Source organism: Pristiophorus japonicus, chromosome 2 (genome assembly GCF_044704955.1).
Source record: "Pristiophorus japonicus isolate sPriJap1 chromosome 2, sPriJap1.hap1, whole genome shotgun sequence".
NCBI classification, from domain to species: Eukaryota; Metazoa; Chordata; class Chondrichthyes; family Pristiophoridae; genus Pristiophorus; species Pristiophorus japonicus.
In genome coordinates this window covers 20,756,647-20,779,487 of record NC_091978.1, presented here as the reverse complement: position 1 = coordinate 20,779,487, position 22,841 = coordinate 20,756,647, and the positions used below count along the sequence as shown (strand labels likewise).

The window sequence follows — 22,841 nt, the reverse complement described above, 5'->3', positions numbered from 1 at the left end:
GGTATTGGAGGATGAAGCCAGCATGGGTCAGGGTCAGACAAAGGCTGATGGGTAAGCAAAATTTGGGGCTGAATTTTCGCCACTGTTCTGCGTGTTTTTTTTTTTGGCCTACGCTTTTTTTTTGGAGCAGACTAAAATCTGCAAGTTTCGCCACAGTTTCTGCGCCATTCTAAAGTACTTGCATCCGATTTTTTTTTTTTAATTCCCGATTTTTTTTTTTTGACGTCACTGCGGGCGGAACCTACTGGGTGCGCCTTTTCTGGCCATTTAAGTGAGTTTGGCCAAGCAGGATTTTTTCAAAGACATCGCAGTGCACCGTTCTGAAAAACCTTATCTACACTTGGGAAAATCGGTGCAGAGAAGACGCCATTGTTTTAGCGGAGCTGAAGACACGGCACCGGGGGAGGGGGGCCTTTCGGCCCAGGATAGGAGTGGCACTGGCAGGGAAGGGGGCCTTTCAGCCCGTCAACACTTGCGTGCTGTGCAACATTTCTCTACATATCATTCATAGGCTCCTGGTTTGATATATTGAGATTTCAGTCTGTTGTCCCAAGTCTCCCTTAGTGATCTATTTTACAAAGGAGAAATGCTTTTTTTGTGCTTCAGTCATTCAGTGTGTCCCTCGTTACCCTGGCAACCTCAGTTTTTTGGCGCAGACCTTAACCTCCACCCACAGAGTTTAAAGACAATCTGCGCCATTCCAAAATGAAAGGATATGCCAGCGAAACTTGGACCTTTTTTTTTTTAAGCGCAGTCAGGCCTCTATAAAAAATCGGACGTACCTCTACAACAGCAGCAAAAAAAGTCCATGTGGAGCTTTGGGCCCTTGGTGTGGGACAGGATATAGAGAGCAGAGAACCCTTTTAAAACAAAACCACCTTTAGCTACTGAAATCACTTGTTTCCTTTGTAGAACTCAGGAAATTATGTTATTGTAAGCTTAATGGGGGGATTTTTCTTTGAATCCCCTCCCCCCACCAAAATTATTTAGTTTCAGATGCAAAATAATTTACTCCCACTGTTTTTCAATAAATACTGACGGGAAAGTTAACTAATACTTTTGAAACTAATTTAATTGCATTTTAACACAAAAAAAGCTTAAAATAATATAAAGTCAAACTTGAAGCTTCTTCTGTATGGACCAACAGTGCTTTATGCCCAACTCAACCCAAGCTAACACACTTCCACTTCTGGCAGAGCAGACAGTTGACTTGGTCCCAGGAGTCCACAATTGAGGCTTTGAAATTGATGGCTGGTTCCTAAAATGAGCAAAGAGGTGCACTGCAAAGGCGCTTCCTGTATAGAACTGTCATGCTATGTTTAATGTTTTATAACTCTTTGCAGTTTGTATTTTTATAATTGGCATTTGAGATTGGCAGGAAGAGCTAACCTTTTCAACCGCACCCCCCCCCCCCCCCCCCCCCAAAATCTGTTCCTGCCTCTCTCAACACTCTTCCATTTGTGACAAATATCCTTTTCCCTTTTCAGTAATCCAGGGCGTCTGCGATGACTATGATCTGAATTTCTTTGCTTTTTACGCCTGCGTTGGCTTGTGGAATTGTTTTTTTTGTATCATCTATGGTGTCACTAACTTAAGCTTATTGAAGAAGTTTTTCAAAAGGTAAGCTGCAACAGACCAGTTGCTGTCGGTTATTAACTTCATTGTGTACACCTTGGTTCGTCTCATTTTTCTTCTCTGAAGATGAAGGATAATGCTGGGACATTGTTGTACAGGTCCCAGGGACCCCTTCAGGGCTTCACCTTTACAGTGCAACTCGAGCGACCCTGGTAATGCCGGCATTTATTGCACCTCCCCAGTAGCCCAGAGCAGGTGGTAGGTGGGCCTTCTCCTCGAACCACCGCAGTCCTTGTGGTGCTCCTCCGATGGCATTGGGTAGGAAACTCCAGGATATTGATCCAGCGACATTGAAGGAACAATAATGCACCTTCCTGACCTGGAGGTGGTGGTGACTCCAGAAACTCACTACCTCCAAGTCAGGAACTGTAGCTGTTCTTTGTGATACCTAGGTAGTGAGCGTCAGTGGGCTATACATCTATTTCGGGGGATGAAGGGATGTTGTAATGAAGTCTGAGCCGGACCTAACCTCACAAGCTGGGAAAGGTTGAACCTCCCTTAATCAGAACCCTCGGGACCTGGCCTGTTCTGGATAAGGGATTTTTCGGGTTGAGGGGTGGTCACGTTAAATTGGATGGTACAGGTACTGAGCAAGGGGATATCGGGGCTGGGAGTGCGGCAGAGAGATCATGGGGAGGGTGGATCGCGGGGTCAGGCCAGCGATTTGCGGGAGTCGGCAGTGAGGAAAGACTTCAATTTGTTCATGTCGGAGTTCTGTGCATGCATCACCCGGTGGCCGGGAATGGTTCTGAATACTGGAGTTCTGGATAAGGGAGGTTCAACCTGCACAGGTATCAGTAAAAGTAACTATTCGTCGTCAAAAACCCAACTGATTCCCTAAAGTCCATTTATGGAAGGAAACCTGCCATCCTTACCCGGTCTGGGCTTGTATATGATTCCAGTGCCACGCTAATGTGGTTGACTCTTAACTGCCCTCCTGAAGTGGCCTAGCAAGCCACTTGATTGTATCGAACTGCTACACTGCAATGACTCAAGGGGAAGGTCCTCCACCAGCACCTTCTTGAGGACAACTAGGGATGAGCGGCACCCACATCCCGAGAATGAACAAAGAAGAGGAAGAAAGAAAACTGGATTGAAGCATTGAGGGGTGACTCACAACTAAAGCTTATAATCATCTCCCTTGCTCAGAGGCAACAGATCGGATATTAAACCGACTTGTGACTGAAAATCTCGTGACCAGGGGGTTTCAACCAGTGTTGACAGCTCTGCTTTTACGATGGTAATAGAACGGAGATTGATAGGTCCTTACTATACAGTATAAATGCACACGAGGCCCATGCTTGAGACAAGGTCAGTCTGTGACTTGTCCTTTATTCCTTAGCACTCAAAGTGATGAAGGTGGGTGGAGCTTCCCCTTTTGTACCTGAAGGCCCAGGTTAGGAGTATCTCCCACCTAGTGGTCAGATTATACATGGGTTACAATGCTGGTTGAATACATGACATCACCCCCCCCCCCCCCCCCCCCCCAAAGTCTTATTGGGATCACAGGTTGAGTGTCTCTGGTGGTTTACGCGCTCTTGTAGAGCGCCTGCGTTGGGGCTCCGGTTGTTGGGCGCTGGCCTGAGTGTCTGCTGTTTGTGGTCCCTCAGGCCTGTCCGGACTGCCCACAGTGACTGGGCTCTCCTCCACTTGGTTCCGGTGTTCGGTCACCTGTGGTGGAGTGAACTCAATATCGTGTTCTTCCTCTGCTTCCTCTATGGGGTTGCTGAACCTCCTTTTTGTTTGATCCACGTGTTTGCGGCAGATTTGTCCATTGGTAAGTTTAACTACCAGAATCTGATTTCCTTCTTTAGCAATCACAGTGCCTGCGAGCCATTTGGACCCTGCAGCATAGTTGAGGACAAAAACAGGATCATTTACATCAATACATCGCGCCCTCGCATTCCTGTCATGGTAGTCATATTGTGGCTGGCGCCTGCTCTCGACAATTTCTTTCATGGTGGGGTGTATAAGGGATAACCTGGTTTTGAGCATCCTTTTCATTAGCAGCTCTGCGGGTGGAACCCCTGTGGGTGAGTGTGGTCGGGATCTATAGGCCAACAGGAGGTGTGATAAGCGATGTAGGGAACCCCCCTGGATTCTGAGCATCTCCTGTTTGATTATCTGCACTGCTCGTTCTGCCTGGTCGTTTAAGGCCGGCTTGAACGGTGTCGTTCTAACATGGTTAATTCCATTGCCTGCCATGAAGACCTGAAATTCAGTGCTTGTGAAGCATGGGCCATTGTCGCTGACCAAGACATCCGGTAGACCGTGGGCCGCGAACATTGCCCGTGACTTTCTACCGTGGCAGAGGATGTGCTTGAATTTAAAATGTTACACTCAATCCATTTGGAGTAGGTGTCTACTACAACCAGTCACATTTTTCCCATGAAAGGACCTGCGTAGTCCACATGGATGCATGACCAAGGCTTGGCGGGCCATGGCCAGGGGCTAAGGGGGGCTTCCCTGGGCGCATTGCCCAGCTGGGTACACGTGTTGCACCTGCGAACACAAAGTTCCAGATCTGCATCTATCCCTGGCTACCAAACATGTGACCTGGCAAATTGCCTTCATCATGACAATGCCCGGGTGCTCATTGTGGAGTTCTCTGATGAACACCTCTCTGCCTATCTGGGGCATGACTACGCAGTTTCCCCACAGTAGGCAATCGGCCTGAATCGAGAGTTCATCCCTGCGCCTGTGAAATGGTTTAAATTCCTCAGGGCATGCCCTGTACGTGGCTGCCCAGTCCCCATTCAGGACACATTTCTTGACTAGAGACAATAGCGGGTCTCTATTTGTCCAGACTTTAATCTGATGGGCTGTCACGGGGTGAGCCTTCGCTTCCGAAAGCTTCAACAGCCATGACCATCTCAGCAGCATGCTCGGTAGCCCCCTCAGTGGTGGCTAGTGGGAGCCTGCTGAGTGCATCAGCGCAGTTTTCGGTGCCCGGTCTGTGCCAAAATATATAGTCGTAGGCGGCTAACGTGAGTGCCCACCTCTGTATGCGGGCCGATGCGGTTGCATTTATGGCCTTGTTGTCTGCCAAAAGGGACGTTAGGGCTTTGTGATCTGTCTCCAGCTCAAATTTCCTGCCAAACAGGTACTGGTGCATTTTCTTTACAGCATATACACATGCGAGCGCCTCCTTTTCTCCCATCCCGTAACCCCTTTCTGCCTGGAACAGACTCCTGGAGGCATAAGCTACCGGCTGTAACTGACCCTTGGCATTGACATGCTGCAACACACACCCGATACCATAGGATGACGCATCGCACGTTAACACAAGTTTCTTACATGGGTCGTATAGTGTTAACAGATTGTTGGAACATAACAAATTGCGTGCTCGATTAAAAGCCCTTTCCTGGCTGTCCCCCCAGACCCATTCGTGACCTTTGCGTAGGAGCACGTGTAGCGGCTCTAGCAGTGTGCTCAATTTGGGAGGAAAGTTACCAAAATAGTTCGGGAGCCCCAAGAACAAACGCAGCTCCGTCGTGTTACGGGGTCTGGGTGCTCTCTGGATCGCTTCCGTCTTGGACGCAGTAGGGCTGATCCCGTCTGCTGCTACCCTCATCCCCAGGAATTCTACCTCTGGAGCTAGGAAGACACACTTTGCCTTTTTCAGTCGCAGCCCTACCCGGTCCAGTCTGCGTAGCACCTCCTCCAGGTTGTGGAGGTGTTCTTCAGTATCGAGACCCGTGATGAGGATGTCGTCCTGAAAAACCACCGTCCCTGGAATCGACTTGAGGAGGCTTTCCATATTTCATTGGAAGATCGCGGCGGCCGAGCGAATCCCGAACGGACATCTGTTGTACTCCAAAAAAAAAAAAAAAACCTCTTGTGTGTCGTGATGGTGGTCAGCTTCTTCGACTCACTCGCCAGCTCCTGGGTCATGTAAGCTGAGGTCAGGTCCAATTTTGAAAAAAGTTTGCCACCGGATAGCGTCACAAAGAGGTCCTCCGCTCTCGGTAGCTGGTACTGTCTTGGAGTGACACCCGATTGATGGTGGCCTTGTAATCACCACATATCCTGACCGACCCGTCCACCTTGAGCACCGGGTGCATGATCGGGCTCGCCCAGTCACTGAATTCGACTGGTGAGATGATGCCTTCTATCTTTTCCTGCATCACGTACGGCACCGCTCTGGCCTTGTGGTATACTGGCCTGGCGTCCGGGTTTATGTGAATCACTACCTTGGCCCCCATGAAAGTCCTGATGCCGGGTTGAAATAATGAGTCAAATTTGTCCAGGATCTGTGAGCATGATACTCGCTCCACAGAGGAAATTGCATTGGCATCGCCCCATTTCCAGTTCATGACGGCAAGCCAACTCCTTCCCAGTAGTGCGGGACCGTCCCCTGGGACAATCCAGAGTGGCAACCTGTTCTCCGAATCTTTGTGGGTTACAACTACCGTGGCGCTGCCTAGCACCGGAATGATCTGCTTTGTGTAAGTCCGTTGCTGTGCGTCAATCGACGATAATTTTGGCCTCCTGGCCTTGGATGCCCACAACTTTTCGAACTGTTTGATACCCATCAGGGACTGGCTAGCCCTCGTGTCGAGCTCCATTGATACTGGGATGCCATTGAGGAGCACTTTCATCATTATCGGTGGCGTCCTGGTGTATGAACTGTATACGTGCTCCACATGAACCCGCTGAACTTCAGCTTCCAGCGATTTCCCCCAGCGTTCATTTCTGCAATTTCTGCAGGTATTTTGCTCATCTCTGCAAACTCCAGCTGAGTGTGTGCCTCCACGCCTCCAACATGAGGTATTGATGGAAACAAAAGGTCCCTTGCCAGTCGATTGTCCCTGACTGCCCCTGTGACTGTCCTTGAATGCACCATTAACAAGTGTTGATGGCCGCATGGTCCCTTGCAATGGCGTGAATCGCTGTTCAACTTGCCATTGTCTCTGTCGAACTCCATCTCTGGGTTCGACTACATGTTGGGGCATGCCCGATTGCCCTTGTCTACCTGGAGAACTGTGTGCTGCTTTAACAATAGTGAATCTCTGTCCCAACCATTCCTTAACACAGTACCTCTCGTCTGTTCTGCTCGTGGCCATGCTCGCGTGGTTTAAATCCCAGTTTCTCGTCGCCATTGATAGGTCCTTACTATACAGTATAAATGCACACGAGGCCCATGCTTGAGAGAAGGTCAGTCTGTGACCTGTCCTTTATTCCTTAGCACTCAAGTTATGAAGGTGGGTGGAGCTTCCCCTTTTGTACCTGAAGGCCCAGGTTAGGAGTGTCTCCCACCTAGTGGTCATTGTTCTCACAGTGTACAACTTGGGTCAGATTATACATGGGTTACAATGCTGGTTGAATACATGACAGAGATGATGAACAATCTGGTCACCCTTCGTTGCACCACCTACCTTGCAAGTCTCAAAATGTGCGTTTCATGTTGAAAGCAATTCTCCCTTTGCCTCTCCAAAGGATCGCTCAAGGTTGTTTGCACTGATGAAGGATTTTTGTGCGACACTGTCAGTGAGAAATCATCATGTACTTATGGTGTCCCCTTTAGTTATGATTCTGTTTGTCCAACTGTGTAACATTTAGTTCATTTCTCAGATCATCAGATCAGGGAGAATTTTAGAAAAATTAGAGAAGATCTCATTAAAACAGACAAAATTCTTAAGAGGCTTGACAGCGTAGATACTGAGAGGATGGCTCCCCAGGCTGGGGAGTTTAGAACTAGGGTGCACAGGATAAGGGGTCGGCCATTTAAGACTGAGATGAGGAGAAATTTCTTCACTCAAAGTGTTGTAAATCTTTGGAATTCTCTTCCCCAACGGGCTGTGGAAGCTCAGACTTTGAGTATACGCAACGGGATCGTTAGATTTTTGGATACTAAGGGAATCGAGGGATATGGGGCTGGGGAGGGGAAAGTGGAGTTGAGGTAGAAGATCAGCCATGATATTGAATGGCAGGGCAGGCTCGCGGGGCCGAATGGCCTTGTGCTCCTATTTCTTATTTCCTTGTGTTTGTGACCAATTCTTCTCTTCAATAAGGGCTGTTATCATCGAATCTTACAGCACTGAAGGAGGCCATTCGGCCTAGGTGCCTGTGCCGACTGTTTGTAAGAGCTATCCAGTAAGTCCCTCCATGGCTTTCCCCATAGTTCTGCAAACTTTTCTTTTATACACCGTTCCCTTTAGAAAGTTACTGTTGAATTTGCTTCCACCATCGTTTCAGGCAGCGCTTTCCAGATCGTCACCGATGCAGACATTGCAATCAGGGAGGAGGAATGTGAAATATTAGATGAAATAAACATAGAGAAAAAGTATTCAGGGGTTTAGCAGCTTTGAAAGTGGATAAATCCACAGGCCCGGATGAAATGTATCCCAGACTTTTAAGAAAAGCAAAAGAGGAAGTAGCAGAGGCTCTGACCATCATTTTCCAATCCTCTCTAGCTACAGGTATGATGCTGGAGGTCTGCTAATCTTGTACTGTTGTTTAAAAAGGGAGAAAGGGATAGACTGAGTAATTACAGGCCAGTCAGCCTAACCTCGGTGGTGGGAAAATTATTGGAAAAAATCCTGAGACAGGATAAATCTTCATTTAGAAAGACCTGGATTAATCAAGGACAGTCAGCATGGATCTGTTAAGTGAAGGTCATGTCTGACTAACTTGATTTGAATTTTTCGAGGAGGTAACCAGGAATGTCGATGAGGGCAGTGTGTATGATGTAGTGTATATGGATTTTTTGCAAGTCTTTTGATAAGGTCCCACATTGCAGACTGGTCACGAAAGTAAAATCCCATGAGATCCAAGGCAAAGTGGCAAGTTGGAGTCAAAATTGGCTCAGAGGCAGGAAACAAAGGGTAATGGTTGATGGATGCTTGGAAGGATGTTTCCAGTGGGGTTCCGCAGGGCTCAGTGCTGGGTCCCTTGCTTTTTGTGGTACAGGTTGAACCCTTCAAATCCGGCATCTTTGGTCCGGCATCATTCCCGGTGAGGGGTCGCGACCCGCGCTGTGTCCTGTATTCATTAAGTTGAGTCATTTTTAAAGGGTATGTATAGTAAGAAAGACTACAGGAAAAGGCCGATTGCTGTATTTACACAGATCCCTATATGCAATAAAACACTTGGGTGTCCACGAAAGCAGATTTCTCCAAACGGCGCAAACATCAACCAAAGTAAAACCGGCTGAAAGCTGCCACAGATTTGGGGCACAAACGCTAGCGGGTGGGTGGCTCTCTGGCCCAGTGACATTGTTGCTGCCCCCTCCCAACAACACCCGCCCCCAGCTTGCCGCTCACCTTTTCGATGTTGGAGGCCGGATAGAAATCGATGAAATTGGCGACTGATTTTCCCCCACGTCCACGGGAACCGCTTCACAGCCGTCACGCCTGAAAATGGGGTCGGGATCGAGAGGAGTCGCGGGTTCCCATCGGGATGGAACGTGGGGATGGACGGCACTACAGAGCGGGAAGAGAGCACTGCCGGGTCCGAGAGGGAGGTGAAGGCTCGACTGGGTGTAGGGTGAGGGGATCTTGGTGTTTATTTAAACCGGGTAATGCTGACAACGCAGCGACCTGGCCGGGTCGTTGTCAGCAACGTTGTCAGACCTCTGATGGAATCGACCAGCTCCACTACCAAAACTCGGAAAACAAACGCTGGCATACGGTGCCCGGAGAAGCTGCCGTATTCCTACATAGCCCTGATTGTGATGGCTATCCAGAGCTCTCCCACCGAGCGGCTAACTCTCAGCGAGATCATCCACAACTGCTTCTTCCTTTTTCCGAGTCTCCTACTGAGGCTGGAACAACTCCGTGTGACACAACCTCTCCTTGAACGAGCGCTTCATCAAACTGCCCAAGGCCTGGGCAGACCTAGCTACGGCCATTACCGAACCATTGACCCGGCCAGCGAGCACATGTTTGAGGAGGGCTCCTTCAGGCCCAGAAAGAGGGGCTTTCTCAGGAAATGCCAAGCCCTTAAGCTCGTGTAAAGCATGATGAACGGATTGAGGTTCAACCACATCCCAGAAACCTATAATAAGGGGCCGCCCATTTAAAACTGAGATGAGGAGGAATTTCTTCTGAGGGTTGTAAATCTGTGGAATTCTCTGCCCCAGAGAGCTGTAGAGGCTGGGTCATTGAATATATTTAAGGTGGAGATAGACAGATTTTTGAGTGATAAGGGAGTAAAGGGTTATGAGGAGCGGGCAGGGAAATGGAGCTGAGTCCATGATCAGATCAGCCATGATCTTAATGGTGGAGCAGGCTTGAGGGGCCAAATGGCCTCCTCCTGCTTCTTTTACTTGTGTACTTATAACTTCTAAGGGTCAAGAGGACCCATCTCCTGCACCCCCACCGGCCTTTCTACAGATAGTAGCATCAGCACAATGAATGGACATTTGCCCAGTAACGTTGATGGGATGGGTTTACCATGACATTCTGTCTCTCGCCTCTTTGGCCAACAATGGTCATTCTATGGGAAGCTATATAGGAACTATGGTCGGAGTCTACCCCAACCACGCTGACAGCTCACTGCCCGTATCTCCCTTGCTGACCGGTGCTGGGATGAGGGAGCCGCACTCCACGTACACTACCTCGGCTTCGGCATGGGCTCCTTCGGCCTCCGCGCTGGACAACGGGGCTCCTTGCATCAAACAGCGGCCCCTCTCGCTGTGCAACCCGTCAGCGAATCTCAATTCCAACCTGCTGCCACACTCCTTAGGTCAGTCCTATTTCCATCAAAATAGTCAACGTGGCCAATATACGAGGAAGGAGCCCATGGTACTACAGTTACACATTAGCAAAAATAGCTATTGTAGGAAGAAATTCTAAAACTTTGACAGTGGGACTTTTAAGTCAGGGGTCAGTATGACCTCCCGTGGTCCGGCAAATTCTTTTGTCCGGCACAGGCCAGGACCCGAGGGTGCCAGATTAGAAAAGTTCAACCTGTATATATCAATGATTTAGACTTGAATGTACGGAGTATGATTAAGAAGTTTGCAGATGATACAAAAATTGGCTGTGTTGATAATGATGAAGAAAGCTGTAAACTGCAGGAAGACATCAATGAACTGGTCAGGTGGGTTGAACAGTGGCAAATGGAATTCAATCCGGAGAAGTGTGAGGTAATACATTTGGGGAGGGCTAACCAGGCAAGGGAATACACATTAAATGCTAGGACACTGAGAAGTGTAGAGGAGCAAAGGGACATTGGAGTGCATGTCCACAGATCACTGAAGGTAGCAGACCAGCTAGATAAGGTGGTTAAGAAGGCATACAGAATGCTTGCCTTTCTTAGCCAAGGCATAAAATACAAGAGCAAGGAGGTTTTGTTTGAACTGTATAAAACACTGGTTAGGCTGCAGCTAGTGTACAGCATGCAGTTCTGGTCACCACATTACAGGAGAGAGGGTACAGAGGAGATTTACGAGGATGTTTCCTGGACTGGAGAATATTAGCTATGAGCAAAGATTGGATAGGCTGGGTTTGTTTTCTTTGGAACAGAGGAGGCTGAGGGAAGACCTCACCTGAGGTGTATAAAATTATGAGGGGCCTGGATAGATTGGATAGGAAGGACCTATTTCCCTTCACAGAGGGGTCAACAACCAGGGCCATAGATTTAAAGTAATTGGTAGGAGGTTTAGATGGGATTTGAGGAGAAATATTTTCACCCAGAGGGTGGTGAGGGTCTGGAACTCACTGCCTGAAAGGATGGTAGAGGCAGAAACGCTCACCACATTTTTAAAAAAGTACTTGAATGTGCACTAAGTGTCGTAAACCTACTGGGCTATGGACCAAGAGTTGGAAGGTGGGATTAGGCTGGATAGCTCTTGGTCGGCCGGCGCAGACACGATGGGCCGAAATGGCCGCCTCCTTTGCTGTAAATTTCTATGATTGATCACAACTTGCTGCGTTTTATATTTAAAAAAAAAAATCTCCACATCTCCCTTCTGATTCTTTTGCCAATTGTATTGAATCTGTTCTCTCGGGTTACTGCCCCAGCCACCAGCGGAAATTGTTCCTCCTTATTTACTCTATCAAAAGCCTTCATGGTTTTGAACACTTCTATTAAATCTCCTCTTAACCTTTTCTGCTTTAATAAGAACACAGTTACAGCTTCTCCAGTCTCTCCACATAACTGAAGGCCCCCATCCCTGGTAAATCATCTCTGCACTCTCCCCAAGGTCTTGACATCTTTTCTAAAATGTGATGTCCAGAATTGGCCACAATACTCCAAATGGGACCCAACTAATGTTTTAGAAAGGTTTAACATAGTTTCTAGCCTTTTGTACACTCTGCCTCTATTTATAATGCCAAGGAACTCGTATGCTTCTTTAACAGCATTCTCAACTTAGCCTGTCACCTCTCTGTTCCTACACCGCCTTTAAAATTGTACCATTTAGTTTATATTTCCTTTCCTCGTTCCTCCTCCTAAAATGCATCACTTCATGCTACCCTTCCTTCACTCTCTGTCCTGCAGGTCTGCTACTATCCACCTCACTATTTACTGCATTTCCAAGTTTTGTGTCTTCTGCAAACTTTGACTGTACCTCTCTCTCTCTCTCTCTCTCTCTCTCTCTCTCTTGCATGCAACACCATAGGACATTTGTCATGTTTGAGCTATATAAAAGCAAGACTTCATCAACCTTTTAGCTTTCTTGTTCAAAATACTACACTGTGCATTACCAGCAATGCAGGTGCGTGTGTGAGTGTGCCCGTGTGTGTTGTGACTCTTTCAAATAACAGTGTTCTACTCCCCTGCCTTTTACAGGTCAACAGATGAGATCCTAGCGGTCTTCATATCCATTGCTTTTGTGGTGGACGCTTGTAAAGGACTGGCCAAAAGTAAGTCTGTAAAGTTGATGAAGCTCGTATCTTTTTTTCTCTTTGCCTCCCTTTTCCTTTCTCTCCTTCACCTACCACCTTCCAGCTTTCATCCCACACCTCTCCCAAGGGAGCTCACCATGCTGTTTCTGTATAGAATCATAGAATGATGCAACGCAAAAGGAGGCCATTTGGCCCATCATTTGTGTGTCGGCTCTTTGGTAGAGCATAATTAATCTCACTCCTCTGCCCTTTCTCCATAGCTCTGTCATTTTTCCCCTCCATGTACTTATCCAATTGCCTTTTGAAAGTTGCTATTGAATCTGCTTCCGCCACCCTTTCAGGCCGCGCTTTCCAGATTGTCACAACTCGCTGCCTAAGCCAATGTTTCCTCATGTTGTGCATGGTTCTCTTGCAAATCACCTTAAATTTGTTGCGGTGTAACCACATGTTGGGCCATGCAGAGGTGGCTCTTGGGAAGCTGGTGCTTTGTTCCAGTTATTTTTGAGATGGTACAGACAGGGAAAACAATGATGGTTTCGGGCAGATTCAACAGTAACTTTCAAAATAGAATTGGATAAATACTTGAGGGGGAGAAAATTGCAGGGTGAATGGGGAACAAGCAGGGAAGTGGGACTAATTGGATAGCTCTTTCAGAGAGCCAGCACAGGTACATAGAAATAGGAGCAGGAGAAGGCCATTCGGCCTCTCGAGCCTGCTCCGCCAGTCAATAAGATCATGGCTGATCTGATCATGGAGTCAGCTCCACTTCCCCGCCCACTCCCCATAACCCTTTACTCCCTTATCACTCAAAAATCTGTATCTCTCCATCTTATATATTCAATGACCCAGCCTCCACAGCTCTCTGGGGCAGAGAATTCCATAGATTTACAACCCTCTGAGAAGAAATTTCTCCTCATCTCAGTTTTAAATGGGTGGCCCCTTATTCTGAGACTGTGTCCCCTAGTTTTTGTTTCCCCTATGAGTGGAAACATCCTCTCTGCATCCACCTTGTCGAGCCCCCTCATTATCTTATAGGTTTCAATAAGATCACTTCTCATTCTTCTGAACTCCAATATGTATAGGCTCAACCTACTCAACTTATCTTCATATGTCAACCCCCTCATCTCCAGAATCAACCTAGTGAACCTTCTCTGAACAGCCTCTAATGCAAGTATATCCTTCCCGAAATACCGAGACCAAAACCATACACAGTACTCCAGGTGTGGCCTCCCCAATACCCTGTACAGTTGTACAATGGGCTGAATGGCCTCCTTCTGTGCTGCAAGGTTCTATGATTCTATACTGAGGAAGGATGAAGGAAATCCGGCTTATTTTCACACTCTCGCACTGTTAAGGTGCGAGCTTGCTTGACCGATGGATTTGGAGGAGAATTTCCCAAAACTTTTCATGATATGGCCACAGATTTTCTTTTGTGATTGCCTCCCCTGCGTGATTGCATGCTTAGGGGGTGGGTCAGCAGTGCACGTGGCTTATTGCACCCGAACAGTGAGGTGCTTGGACCTGATGGTCTTGTTGTATGTTCGTATAAAAAGAGACTTTTTGAGGTGACCTAATTGAAGTTCTGAAGATTACGAAGGAAATTGATGAAGTTGATCCAGGCGAACTATTTATTTCCACAAGGGATTCAAACCAGGTTTTTTAAATTTGCAAAGTTGAGGGTTGGAAAGAATTTTGTCACCCCAAGTTTCATGAACTTGTGGTATAATTTACCAGGATAGGACGTTGAAGAGTATAGTACAAATGGGTTTTAAAAAGTTACTGAAATATTTCTGGACAGTGAAGGGATTGAGGAGTATTGTGAGCAGGGCAGGTAGGAAGGAAAGGCTGTACATATGGGGCTAATAGCTTTTTACTTTTACTATAAGAGCTCCCCTCTTCACCTGCCTCCTCTCTCTAGTAAAGCTCCCCTCTTCACCTCCTCGCCTCTAGTTAACATCTCCACCTGATACCAAATTTGAGCTAGAACTTGGCACCAATAAAAGCTTGCATTTGCATTTATATAGCATCTTTTCAGGAGATCCCAAAGTGCTTTATAGCAATGAAGTACTCTTGAAGTGTAATCACTAAGCTCCCACAACCACCAATGTGATCATGACCAGGGAATCAGTTTTTCGTGATGTTGACTGAGGAATAAATATTGGCCAGGACACAGAGGGGAACTCTGCTGCTCTTCTTTGAAATTATGCCATGGGATCTTTTACACTTCCCTGAGAGGGCACATAGGACCTCGGTTTCACGTCGCATTCGAAAGACGGCACCCCCCGACAGTGCAGCACTCCCTCGGTACTGCACTGGGAGGTCGGCCTAGATTCTGTGCTCAAGGTTCCAGAGTGGGACCATGCTGACAATAGAAGATTACATTCCATATCGACTTAATGGAAAAGATGAAAGCTATACCAAGGAGCATTGTAGTCAGGTGCTTCACTAAGGCCTAAACCCTCAAAGGTTGATGATTTACTAATGCTGGGTCCCAATTAACCTCCTTTGGTTTATCATTGTGCTTTATGATTACAAAGTGTACTACATGGGAAGATCCTAAACTAGCTACTGTGCAATCCTCTGGAACTCGCTCTCTGTATTGATGGTCACTGCAGAGTATCCAACATCTAGCACTTTTCCTCTTTTGGCTCTACCTTTAGTCCTATCATCCATTTCACACCTGTGGCCTCATTATTGCCTCTCAGGGGCATAGCTTCCTCATTCATGCTTTTTCCCCATAGCAATTCTTAAATCGAAACCCTAAGTTCGCTCGAAACTTGATTACTCTCCTATCGAAAGGAACTTTTCTAATGCCTCTTAACCTCCTGCACAAGAAGCAAGGAACAGCTCATTGTCTGAAAGACAAGTCTTTAACCTCTGCTCTTTCTCGTGACTTTTCTTGCCCATCTTATTAATGCTATTATGATCACTGCTCATCTGATGTTTCCTGCTAAGTTTATAACATGCCAACCTACACCATCTCATTTCCACTTGCTTGAACCTTTGGTCCGTTGAAATCCAGGATGGCTACATCAAAATTGTGGAACTCTTGGACCGATTTTTTTTGGCTCCACTTTTAATACTACAGATCCCGAGGACCACGCCTGTGGGCGAGATAGCGCTGTCCTCAGTCTGCTGCTGATGTAAATCAATACATTGAAATGCTTTGCTTATTGATAATTATATATATAGATTTTTATATATATATAGATTTAGATATATCGATAGGGCAGGGTTCTTGAAACAAAAGCTTACAATATTGGTTCTTCAACTTTTAAAAACATTTCTTAGTTTTTCAGAATTATTACTTCTGTCCTAAGCCGCAGACGAACCATTTGGGCTGGAGCAACAGTTTTGGCTCCACTTTTAACGCCAGCCCTTCGATCAATACGACAGATCCCGAGGACTATGCCTGTGGGCGAGACACTGCGGTCCTCAGTCTGATGTTGATGCTGGGCACCCTGTGGCTGGGGTACACCTTGTTTCAGTTCAAGAAAAGGTAAATCCCATAACGCTCGCGGGTAGACGGTCTCCCAGCGTGATGTCGGGCAGCTTGTGCACCCTCAACCCAGCTTGGAACTCCTCCCCTGGCCAGGTAGATCGACCCATCGTAGTAGTGACCATCGCCATGGTTACAGGGCAATGCCATGTTTTTAAAAAAATATTTAAAAAAAAATTGTGGCATGGTTTTAAAAACAAAAGTGTACATTTGCATTTAATTTAAATATTTTTTTTAATGCAGTTAGATTATTGAGTTGAGTTTTCTGCAATGAATCATCATGTCTGGAGGAGGTAAAGGACTGGGCAAAGGTAGAGTCGAGGCACCTCAGGGTATCACCGGGGTGCAGGAACACAGAGACCTGGGGTGTATGTGCAGAAATCTTTGAAGGTGACAGGACAACTTGAGAAGGCTGTTAGCAACGTATACAGGTGTCTCGCCTTTATTAATAGACGGAGAGAGTACAAAAGCAAGGAAGTTATGCTAAACCTTTTATTTAAAGGCCCCGGCTAGAGTATTGCGGTCAATTCTGGGCACCACACTTAATGAAGGATGTCGAAGTCTTGGAGAGGGTGCAGAAGAGATTTACCAGAATGGTTCATGGCTCCAGGGCTGAGACTCCAGTTATGAGGAGAGACTGGAAAAAGCTCGGGGTTTTTTTCTCTTTGGAGCAGAGAAGGTTAAGAGGAGATTTGATCGAGGTGTTCAAAATCATGAATGGTTTTGATGGAGTAAATGAGGAGAAACTGTTTCCAGTGGCAGAAGGGTTAGTAACCATGCCACTGATTTAAGGTGATTCACTAAAAAACCTGAGGCGACATGAGGAATCCATTGATAACGCAGGGAGATGGGATCTGGAATGCACGGCTTGATAGGGTGGTGGAATCTGGTTCAGTAGTAACTTTGAAAAGAGAATGAGATAAATTAGAGGGCTATGGGGAGTGGGATTAATTGGATTGAACTCTTGAAGAGCCGGCACAGGCATGATGGGCCAAATGATCTCTCTACCATTCTATACTGTGTTTGATACTGTGATCCTACCGACTGTCCTACAGTCCCTGCCTACCATTATTAGAAACATAGACACATAGAAAATAGGTGCAGGAGTAGGCCATTCGGCCCTTCTAGCCTGCACCGCCATTCAATGAGTTCATGGCTGAACATGAACATGCAACTTCAGTACCCCATTCCTGCTTTCTCACCATACCCCTTGATCCCCCTAGTAGTAAGGTCTATAGAAACATTGCTTCTAAAAAATAAAATTAAGGCCTAATCTCTTGCCCATTAAGTCCCCTCCCCACCCCTGTACTTTATTTTGTTTTCCCATGGTGTGGCACCACTGCCTACCCCGCTGAAAGTTGCTGGAAGGGACCATCTGTGATGCTGAGAAAGGGGGGTGTGGTTAGAATGAGAAAAACAAAGCAAGTGAAAACTAGTCTGTGAGCACAACCGAGTGAACTGTGTGGTTTCATTTGAGTAGAGCTGACATGGTAGATACCTAGACACTAAATTAAGAACATAAGAAATAGGAGCAGGAGTAGGCCATTTGGCCCCTTGAGCCTGTTCCGCCATTTAATATGATCATGGCTGATCTGATCATGGACTCAGCTCCACTTCCCTGCCCGCTCCCCATAACCCTTTACTCCCTTATCACTCAAAAATCTGTCTATCTCCACCTTAAATATATTCAATGACCCAGCCTCCACAGCTCTCTGGGGCAGAGAATTCCATAGATTTACAACCCTCAGAAGAAATTTCTCCTCATTTTTAAATGGGCAGCCCCTTATTCTAAGACTATGCCCCCTAGTTTTAGTTTCCCCTATGAGTGGAAATATCCTCTCTGCATCCACCTTGTTGAGCCCCCTCATTATCTTATAAGTTTCAATAAGATCACCTCATTCATCTCAACTCCAGTGTGTATAGGCCCTACCTACTCAACCTATCCTCCATAAGTCAACACCCTCATCGCCGGAATCAACATAGTGAACCTTCTCTGAACAATCTCCAATGCAAGTAGATCCTTAAATACGGAGACCAAAACTGTACGCAGTACTCCAGGTGTGGCCTCGCCAATACCCTATGCAGTTGTCGCAGGACTTCTCTGCTTTTATACTCGAGCCTCCTTGCAATAAAGGCCAACATTCCATTTGCTTCCTGATTAAACTGATTGCAGTGTTGTCCATTCGGACATGTTTTCATTGAGCAGTTTTCTAAGGTCCATCGCCTTCAACCATCCTGATAGTCGCGTGAAACAATGATAATGGTGTGAAAATTCCGGTGAGGCTTCCTTTGGACCAACGCCTCCGACCCGAAATGTTTTTGCGATTGCGGTCGGCGGCCTTCATTCCATGCACAGCGTATGGGTAGAGAACGTCATCATACATATGAACAAGCTGGAGTCACATGGGCCTGGACCACCAATCACTGCAGTATTCCCATTGATGATAGGAATTCCGTTTCTCCGAGTTCCCATTATTATGAATGAGAATGAGCCCCTAAAACAAGAAACCCGACACAATAAATAAAGAAAACACCTTGCATATTTAAAATTAATTAAAATTAAAGTTCATTAAATATTTTAGAAAAAAATATTTTTTTGAATTTTTTTTTAATACGGTTTAACATAAACTTGCCTGAATGAACTGGGTTTTTAACATAAGACTCAAGGTTTTTAAAACTCCTATGCTGGTAAAAGTGGGCTATGCACCTGCTTTTACCAGGCGTAACAATTTGAAGGACATGAGTTGGGCAAATAGCCCAATCTCTGCCGCATGAATGTCCTCCTCCCGGGCATGTGGAGGGTCTGTATCTTGACACATCGGAAAAGCCGGTTTTCGGTGCATGCTCATCATGCTCCGAGAACCGGCGCTTGCACTTCGGACGGACCTGGTGAGGCAGGCATTTTAGCCCCAATGTTGTTGCTTAATCAGAGCAATCAATCTCTTTATCAATTAGTCTACAACGGACCCAGACATGAGGTGAGAGCCATCTACATGATGCATTGCAGCAACTCGCCAAGGCTTCTTCGACAGCACCTTGCAAACCTGCGACCTTTACCACCACTACCTAGAAGAACAAGGGTAGCAGGCGCACAGGAACACCATCACCTGCAAGTTCCCCTCCAAGTTGCACACCATCCTGACTTGGAAATATGTCACCATTCCTTCGTCGCTGGGTCAAAATCCTGGAACTCCCTCCCTATCAGCACTGTGGGAGTACCTTCACCGCACGGACTGCAGCGGTTCAAGAAGGCGGCTCACCACCACCTTCTCAAGGGCAATTAGGGATGGGCAATAAACGCTGGCTTTACCAGTGACGCCCACCACCCGGAATTAATGTATTAAAAAAAAACAGCGATGGAGAGTTTTAGGAACCATGGGTCCAGCGTCACCAGTTCCTCCCAATCACTTAGCACATGTCATAGAATAGTACAGCACAGAAGGAGGCCATTCAGCCCATCGAATCTGCGCCGGCTCTTTCGAAGAGCAATCCAGTTCGTTCCTCTGCTCTTTTCCCATAGCCCTGCAATTTTTCTCTCCTTCAAATATTCATCCAATTCCCTTTCGAAGGCGTCTATTGAACCTGCGTCCACCACCCTCTCTAGAAGTGCATTCCAAATCTTAACCATGTTGTGCCATGTCTCGCCTCACTCCTATGCTGTATCCCTAAAATTTTATTTTCTGAAAGAAATCTATACGATTAGTAGAGCGGTGAGGCAACAGAGATGAGGCATTAAATATTTTATGTATTATTGAACAATAACAATGGACTCTGCCAGTTTTAATGTCATTGTCTAATGATTTGACTGGTCCAGTAAAGGTTCATTACTGCTTTACTTTTTAAAAAAATAGAACAAAGTCCATTTTTTTTTACGCGGGTGTACTTTTTAAAATTTTATTTTCTTTACAGCCCTTTTCTGCATGCCAGGGTCCGTGAAATCCTGTCTGATTGTGCCTTGCCAATATCTGTGATCGTGTTTTCATTTGTGGGATCATTCCTATTTAGAGATATAAAGGGTACGTTCATTCTTTTACCTCATGAAGCCTATATTGTTTTCGCATTTTTGTTCTGGGATTATTCAGTTTGGTTCCATTTCACTGCCTTTCAATTGGATCACTCTCCCACTCCACTGCTTTGGTCTGTTTCTGGGGCAGGGAGAGATGGGGGGTTGACAAGGTAGCTGCTGAGGGGTTGTTTCCCCCGGCTGGAGAGTCTAGAACTAGGGGGTCACAGTCTCCGTTTAAGGGGTATAGCCATTTAAGACTGAATTTCTCTACTTGGAGGGTCGTGAATCTTTGGAATTCTCTGAGCATCCACAGCCCTTTGGGGTAGTCGTTGAGTATATTCAAGGCTGAGAGAGAAGTTTTTGGAGTCTAGGGGAATCGAGGGATTATGGGGATCAGGCGGGAAAATGGAGTTGAGTTCGAAGATCCGCCATGATCTTGGAGTAAGTTCTAGCGGCTTTATGGCCTACCTCTGTTGCTAATTCTTACGTTCTTGTGTTTTTATGTTCTTGTGTTTCTCTGACTTTCACGGACTAAAATAAACTTGTTACAGAATTGCATTCCATTAATCAGCGGTGGTTACTAGCACGGCATCATTGCTCCGACATGGAGGTTGATGCGATCGGTAAGATTGTAGGAGGTCAGGAAGATTGAGGTTGGTGAGGAGTTCCACTGGTTTGAGGTTCAGGGAGATGTTGAGTGGGAGAGGCCTTGATTTCGGTGCAGTTGGGAAGAAGTGTGCATTGGAACTTGGGAGGAACACGCGAGGACGATCAAGTTGCCCAGTGAACATCGTAATAAGTGGGGGGGAGGTGGGGAAAGACAAGTCTTGAGATAAATTGAAGTCTTGGGGGTGAGTGAAGCATCATCAATCAGATGAACTTTTCCTTTTGTAACCTGTCCAAGGGCATAAGGAAAGAAATGTGTTGGATATGATGGAGCTCGTCAACTTTGGATGAACTTGAATTTTATAGATTTGGGGGTGGGGCGAACCATTTGGCAGAAAACGTTAAACCAAACTTTGGGCCAATTTTAGCAATGGAAGAGAGATGCAAATTTTTTTTGAAATCAAAGGGGTGAGATCATGTATATTGATTTAGATGAAGAACTAAGGCTAGAGCAATGAAAGGAAAGAGGTCGGAACTGTTGGCTCAACTTAGCAGGCATGAACAAACAAGCTTTGAAGAATTGAAAGATATTCATTGCCATATCAAAATGACATGGCAATGATCCAGCTGTAGTGATTCAATGATAGCCCTGCAAGTGAGAGGCGATTGTGTGCACAGAGGCTGTGGCACCTGAGGGAAATTGATGAATGTGAAGTGAAATTGTCAGCAGGAGAACTGATAGGGGTCGGATGGTCATTGGAGGAGGAACAGATGAAGAAAATTGACAGAAGTTGGGGAACCTCTCGAGTTAATGGCAGCTGAACCAGCAATTGAGCATCAAACTACAGCACAGATTGCAGTGATTGGAGCAGAGGCTAGCTAGCCATGAACATAACCTTTTGTGGGAAGCTGTGTCATTTGCAGAATACATGATGCTAAATCCGACTGCAATCTTTGGTGATTCACTTGTAATCACATTGCTGGTGTTTTCAAGACCAGAGTCAGAGTTAGTTAAAGCTGCAGAGCGGGCAAGCTAAAAGTAATAGTTTACAGAAGTAAAAGGGGATATTGTCTACATGGGAGGGGGGGGGAATGTTTGAGAAGACATGAGAAAAGATCCCATGGCCATATTTGAAGAGTAGGGAGTTCTGATTATTCCAGAAAGAAAGGACTTGCATTTATAGAGCGCCTTTCTTAATCTCAGGGTGGCCCAAAGCGCTTCACAGCCAATACAATGTCGTTGCTGTTGTAAGGTAGGGAAATGTGGCACTGAGCGGATAATTTTTTTGAATGATTGTTGAGGGATAAATATTGGCCAGCACACAAGGAGAACTTCCCTACTCATCATCAAATATTACAATAGGATCTTTAACGTCGACCTGAGAGGGCAGGCGGAGCCTCCGTTTAACGTTTCATCCTAAAGATAGCCCCTCCAGCAGTACATCACCCCCTCAGTTCTGCACTGGGAGTGTCGGCCTAGATTACGTCATTGGAGCGGGGCTTCAACCCACTAGCTTTGGATTTGGCAGTGAGCGTGTTGACACTGAGCTAAGGTTGGAAAACCGAGCAGGCAGTTTTCACACAGCAAGACCCATCAACAAATGTCACCGAAAGTAGGTTGTGGAACAGGTCGGCAGGAGACCGCGCTCTTCAAATATTTCCATGACATCTGCCCGAAGAACCACCGTCCCCTGGGTTTCCACCCATGGAGATTGCCACTCACTGGGTAGAGAGACTGTAGTTTGCTGCCCCAGTGATCTAACCTTGCTTCAAAGGGGACAATAAGGGAATATTGTGTAACCTCCTCCAGCCCTGCAACCCTCCACAATCTCTGTGCTCCTTCAATTCTGGCCTCTTGCGCATCTCCGATTTTCATCATTCTACCGTTGGCGGCTGTGCCTTCAGCTGCCAGGGCCCCAAGCTCTCTAATTCCCCCGCTAAACCTCTCCACCTCTCGCTCTCGCGCTCGCTCTCTCTCACTCTCTTTTTCCCCCCCCCACTCTCTCTTTCCCCCCTTTTAAGACACTCCTTTAAAAACTATCTCTTTCAAGCTTTTGGTCACCTGTCCTATTATCTCCCCATGTGGCTTGATGTGAAATTTTGTTTGATAAATCTCCTGTGAAGCGCCTTGGGACATTCTACATTGTTAAAGGTGTTATATAAATGCAAATTGTAACTTGAGGAGAAACCCATTACAGAATAAAATTGCTAGGACAGCGGAGCAAACTATGATCTCTTCCAGCCTTTTGAGAGCTTTCTGTTTTTCTAATACGGAACATGTGATTGGCTCAGATTGCCTATT

At 46.4% G+C, this 22,841-nt stretch overlaps 1 protein-coding gene and 1 pseudogene across 1 annotated transcript in view; both read left to right on the top strand.

The window, feature by feature from the left end:
• Positions 1-22,841, top strand: part of slc4a11 (solute carrier family 4 member 11) — a 215,314-nt gene that overhangs the window by 169,343 nt on the left and 23,130 nt on the right. Inside the window, exons 12-15 of the mRNA XM_070861178.1 lie at positions 1,488-1,620; positions 12,373-12,446; positions 15,720-15,927; positions 19,837-19,943. Coding sequence (XP_070717279.1) covers positions 1,488-1,620; positions 12,373-12,446; positions 15,720-15,927; positions 19,837-19,943 — 522 coding nt within the window. The remainder of the gene's footprint in view (positions 1-1,487; positions 1,621-12,372; positions 12,447-15,719; positions 15,928-19,836; positions 19,944-22,841) is intronic.
• LOC139228080 (forkhead box protein F1-like) lies at positions 9,158-10,433 on the top strand (annotated as a pseudogene).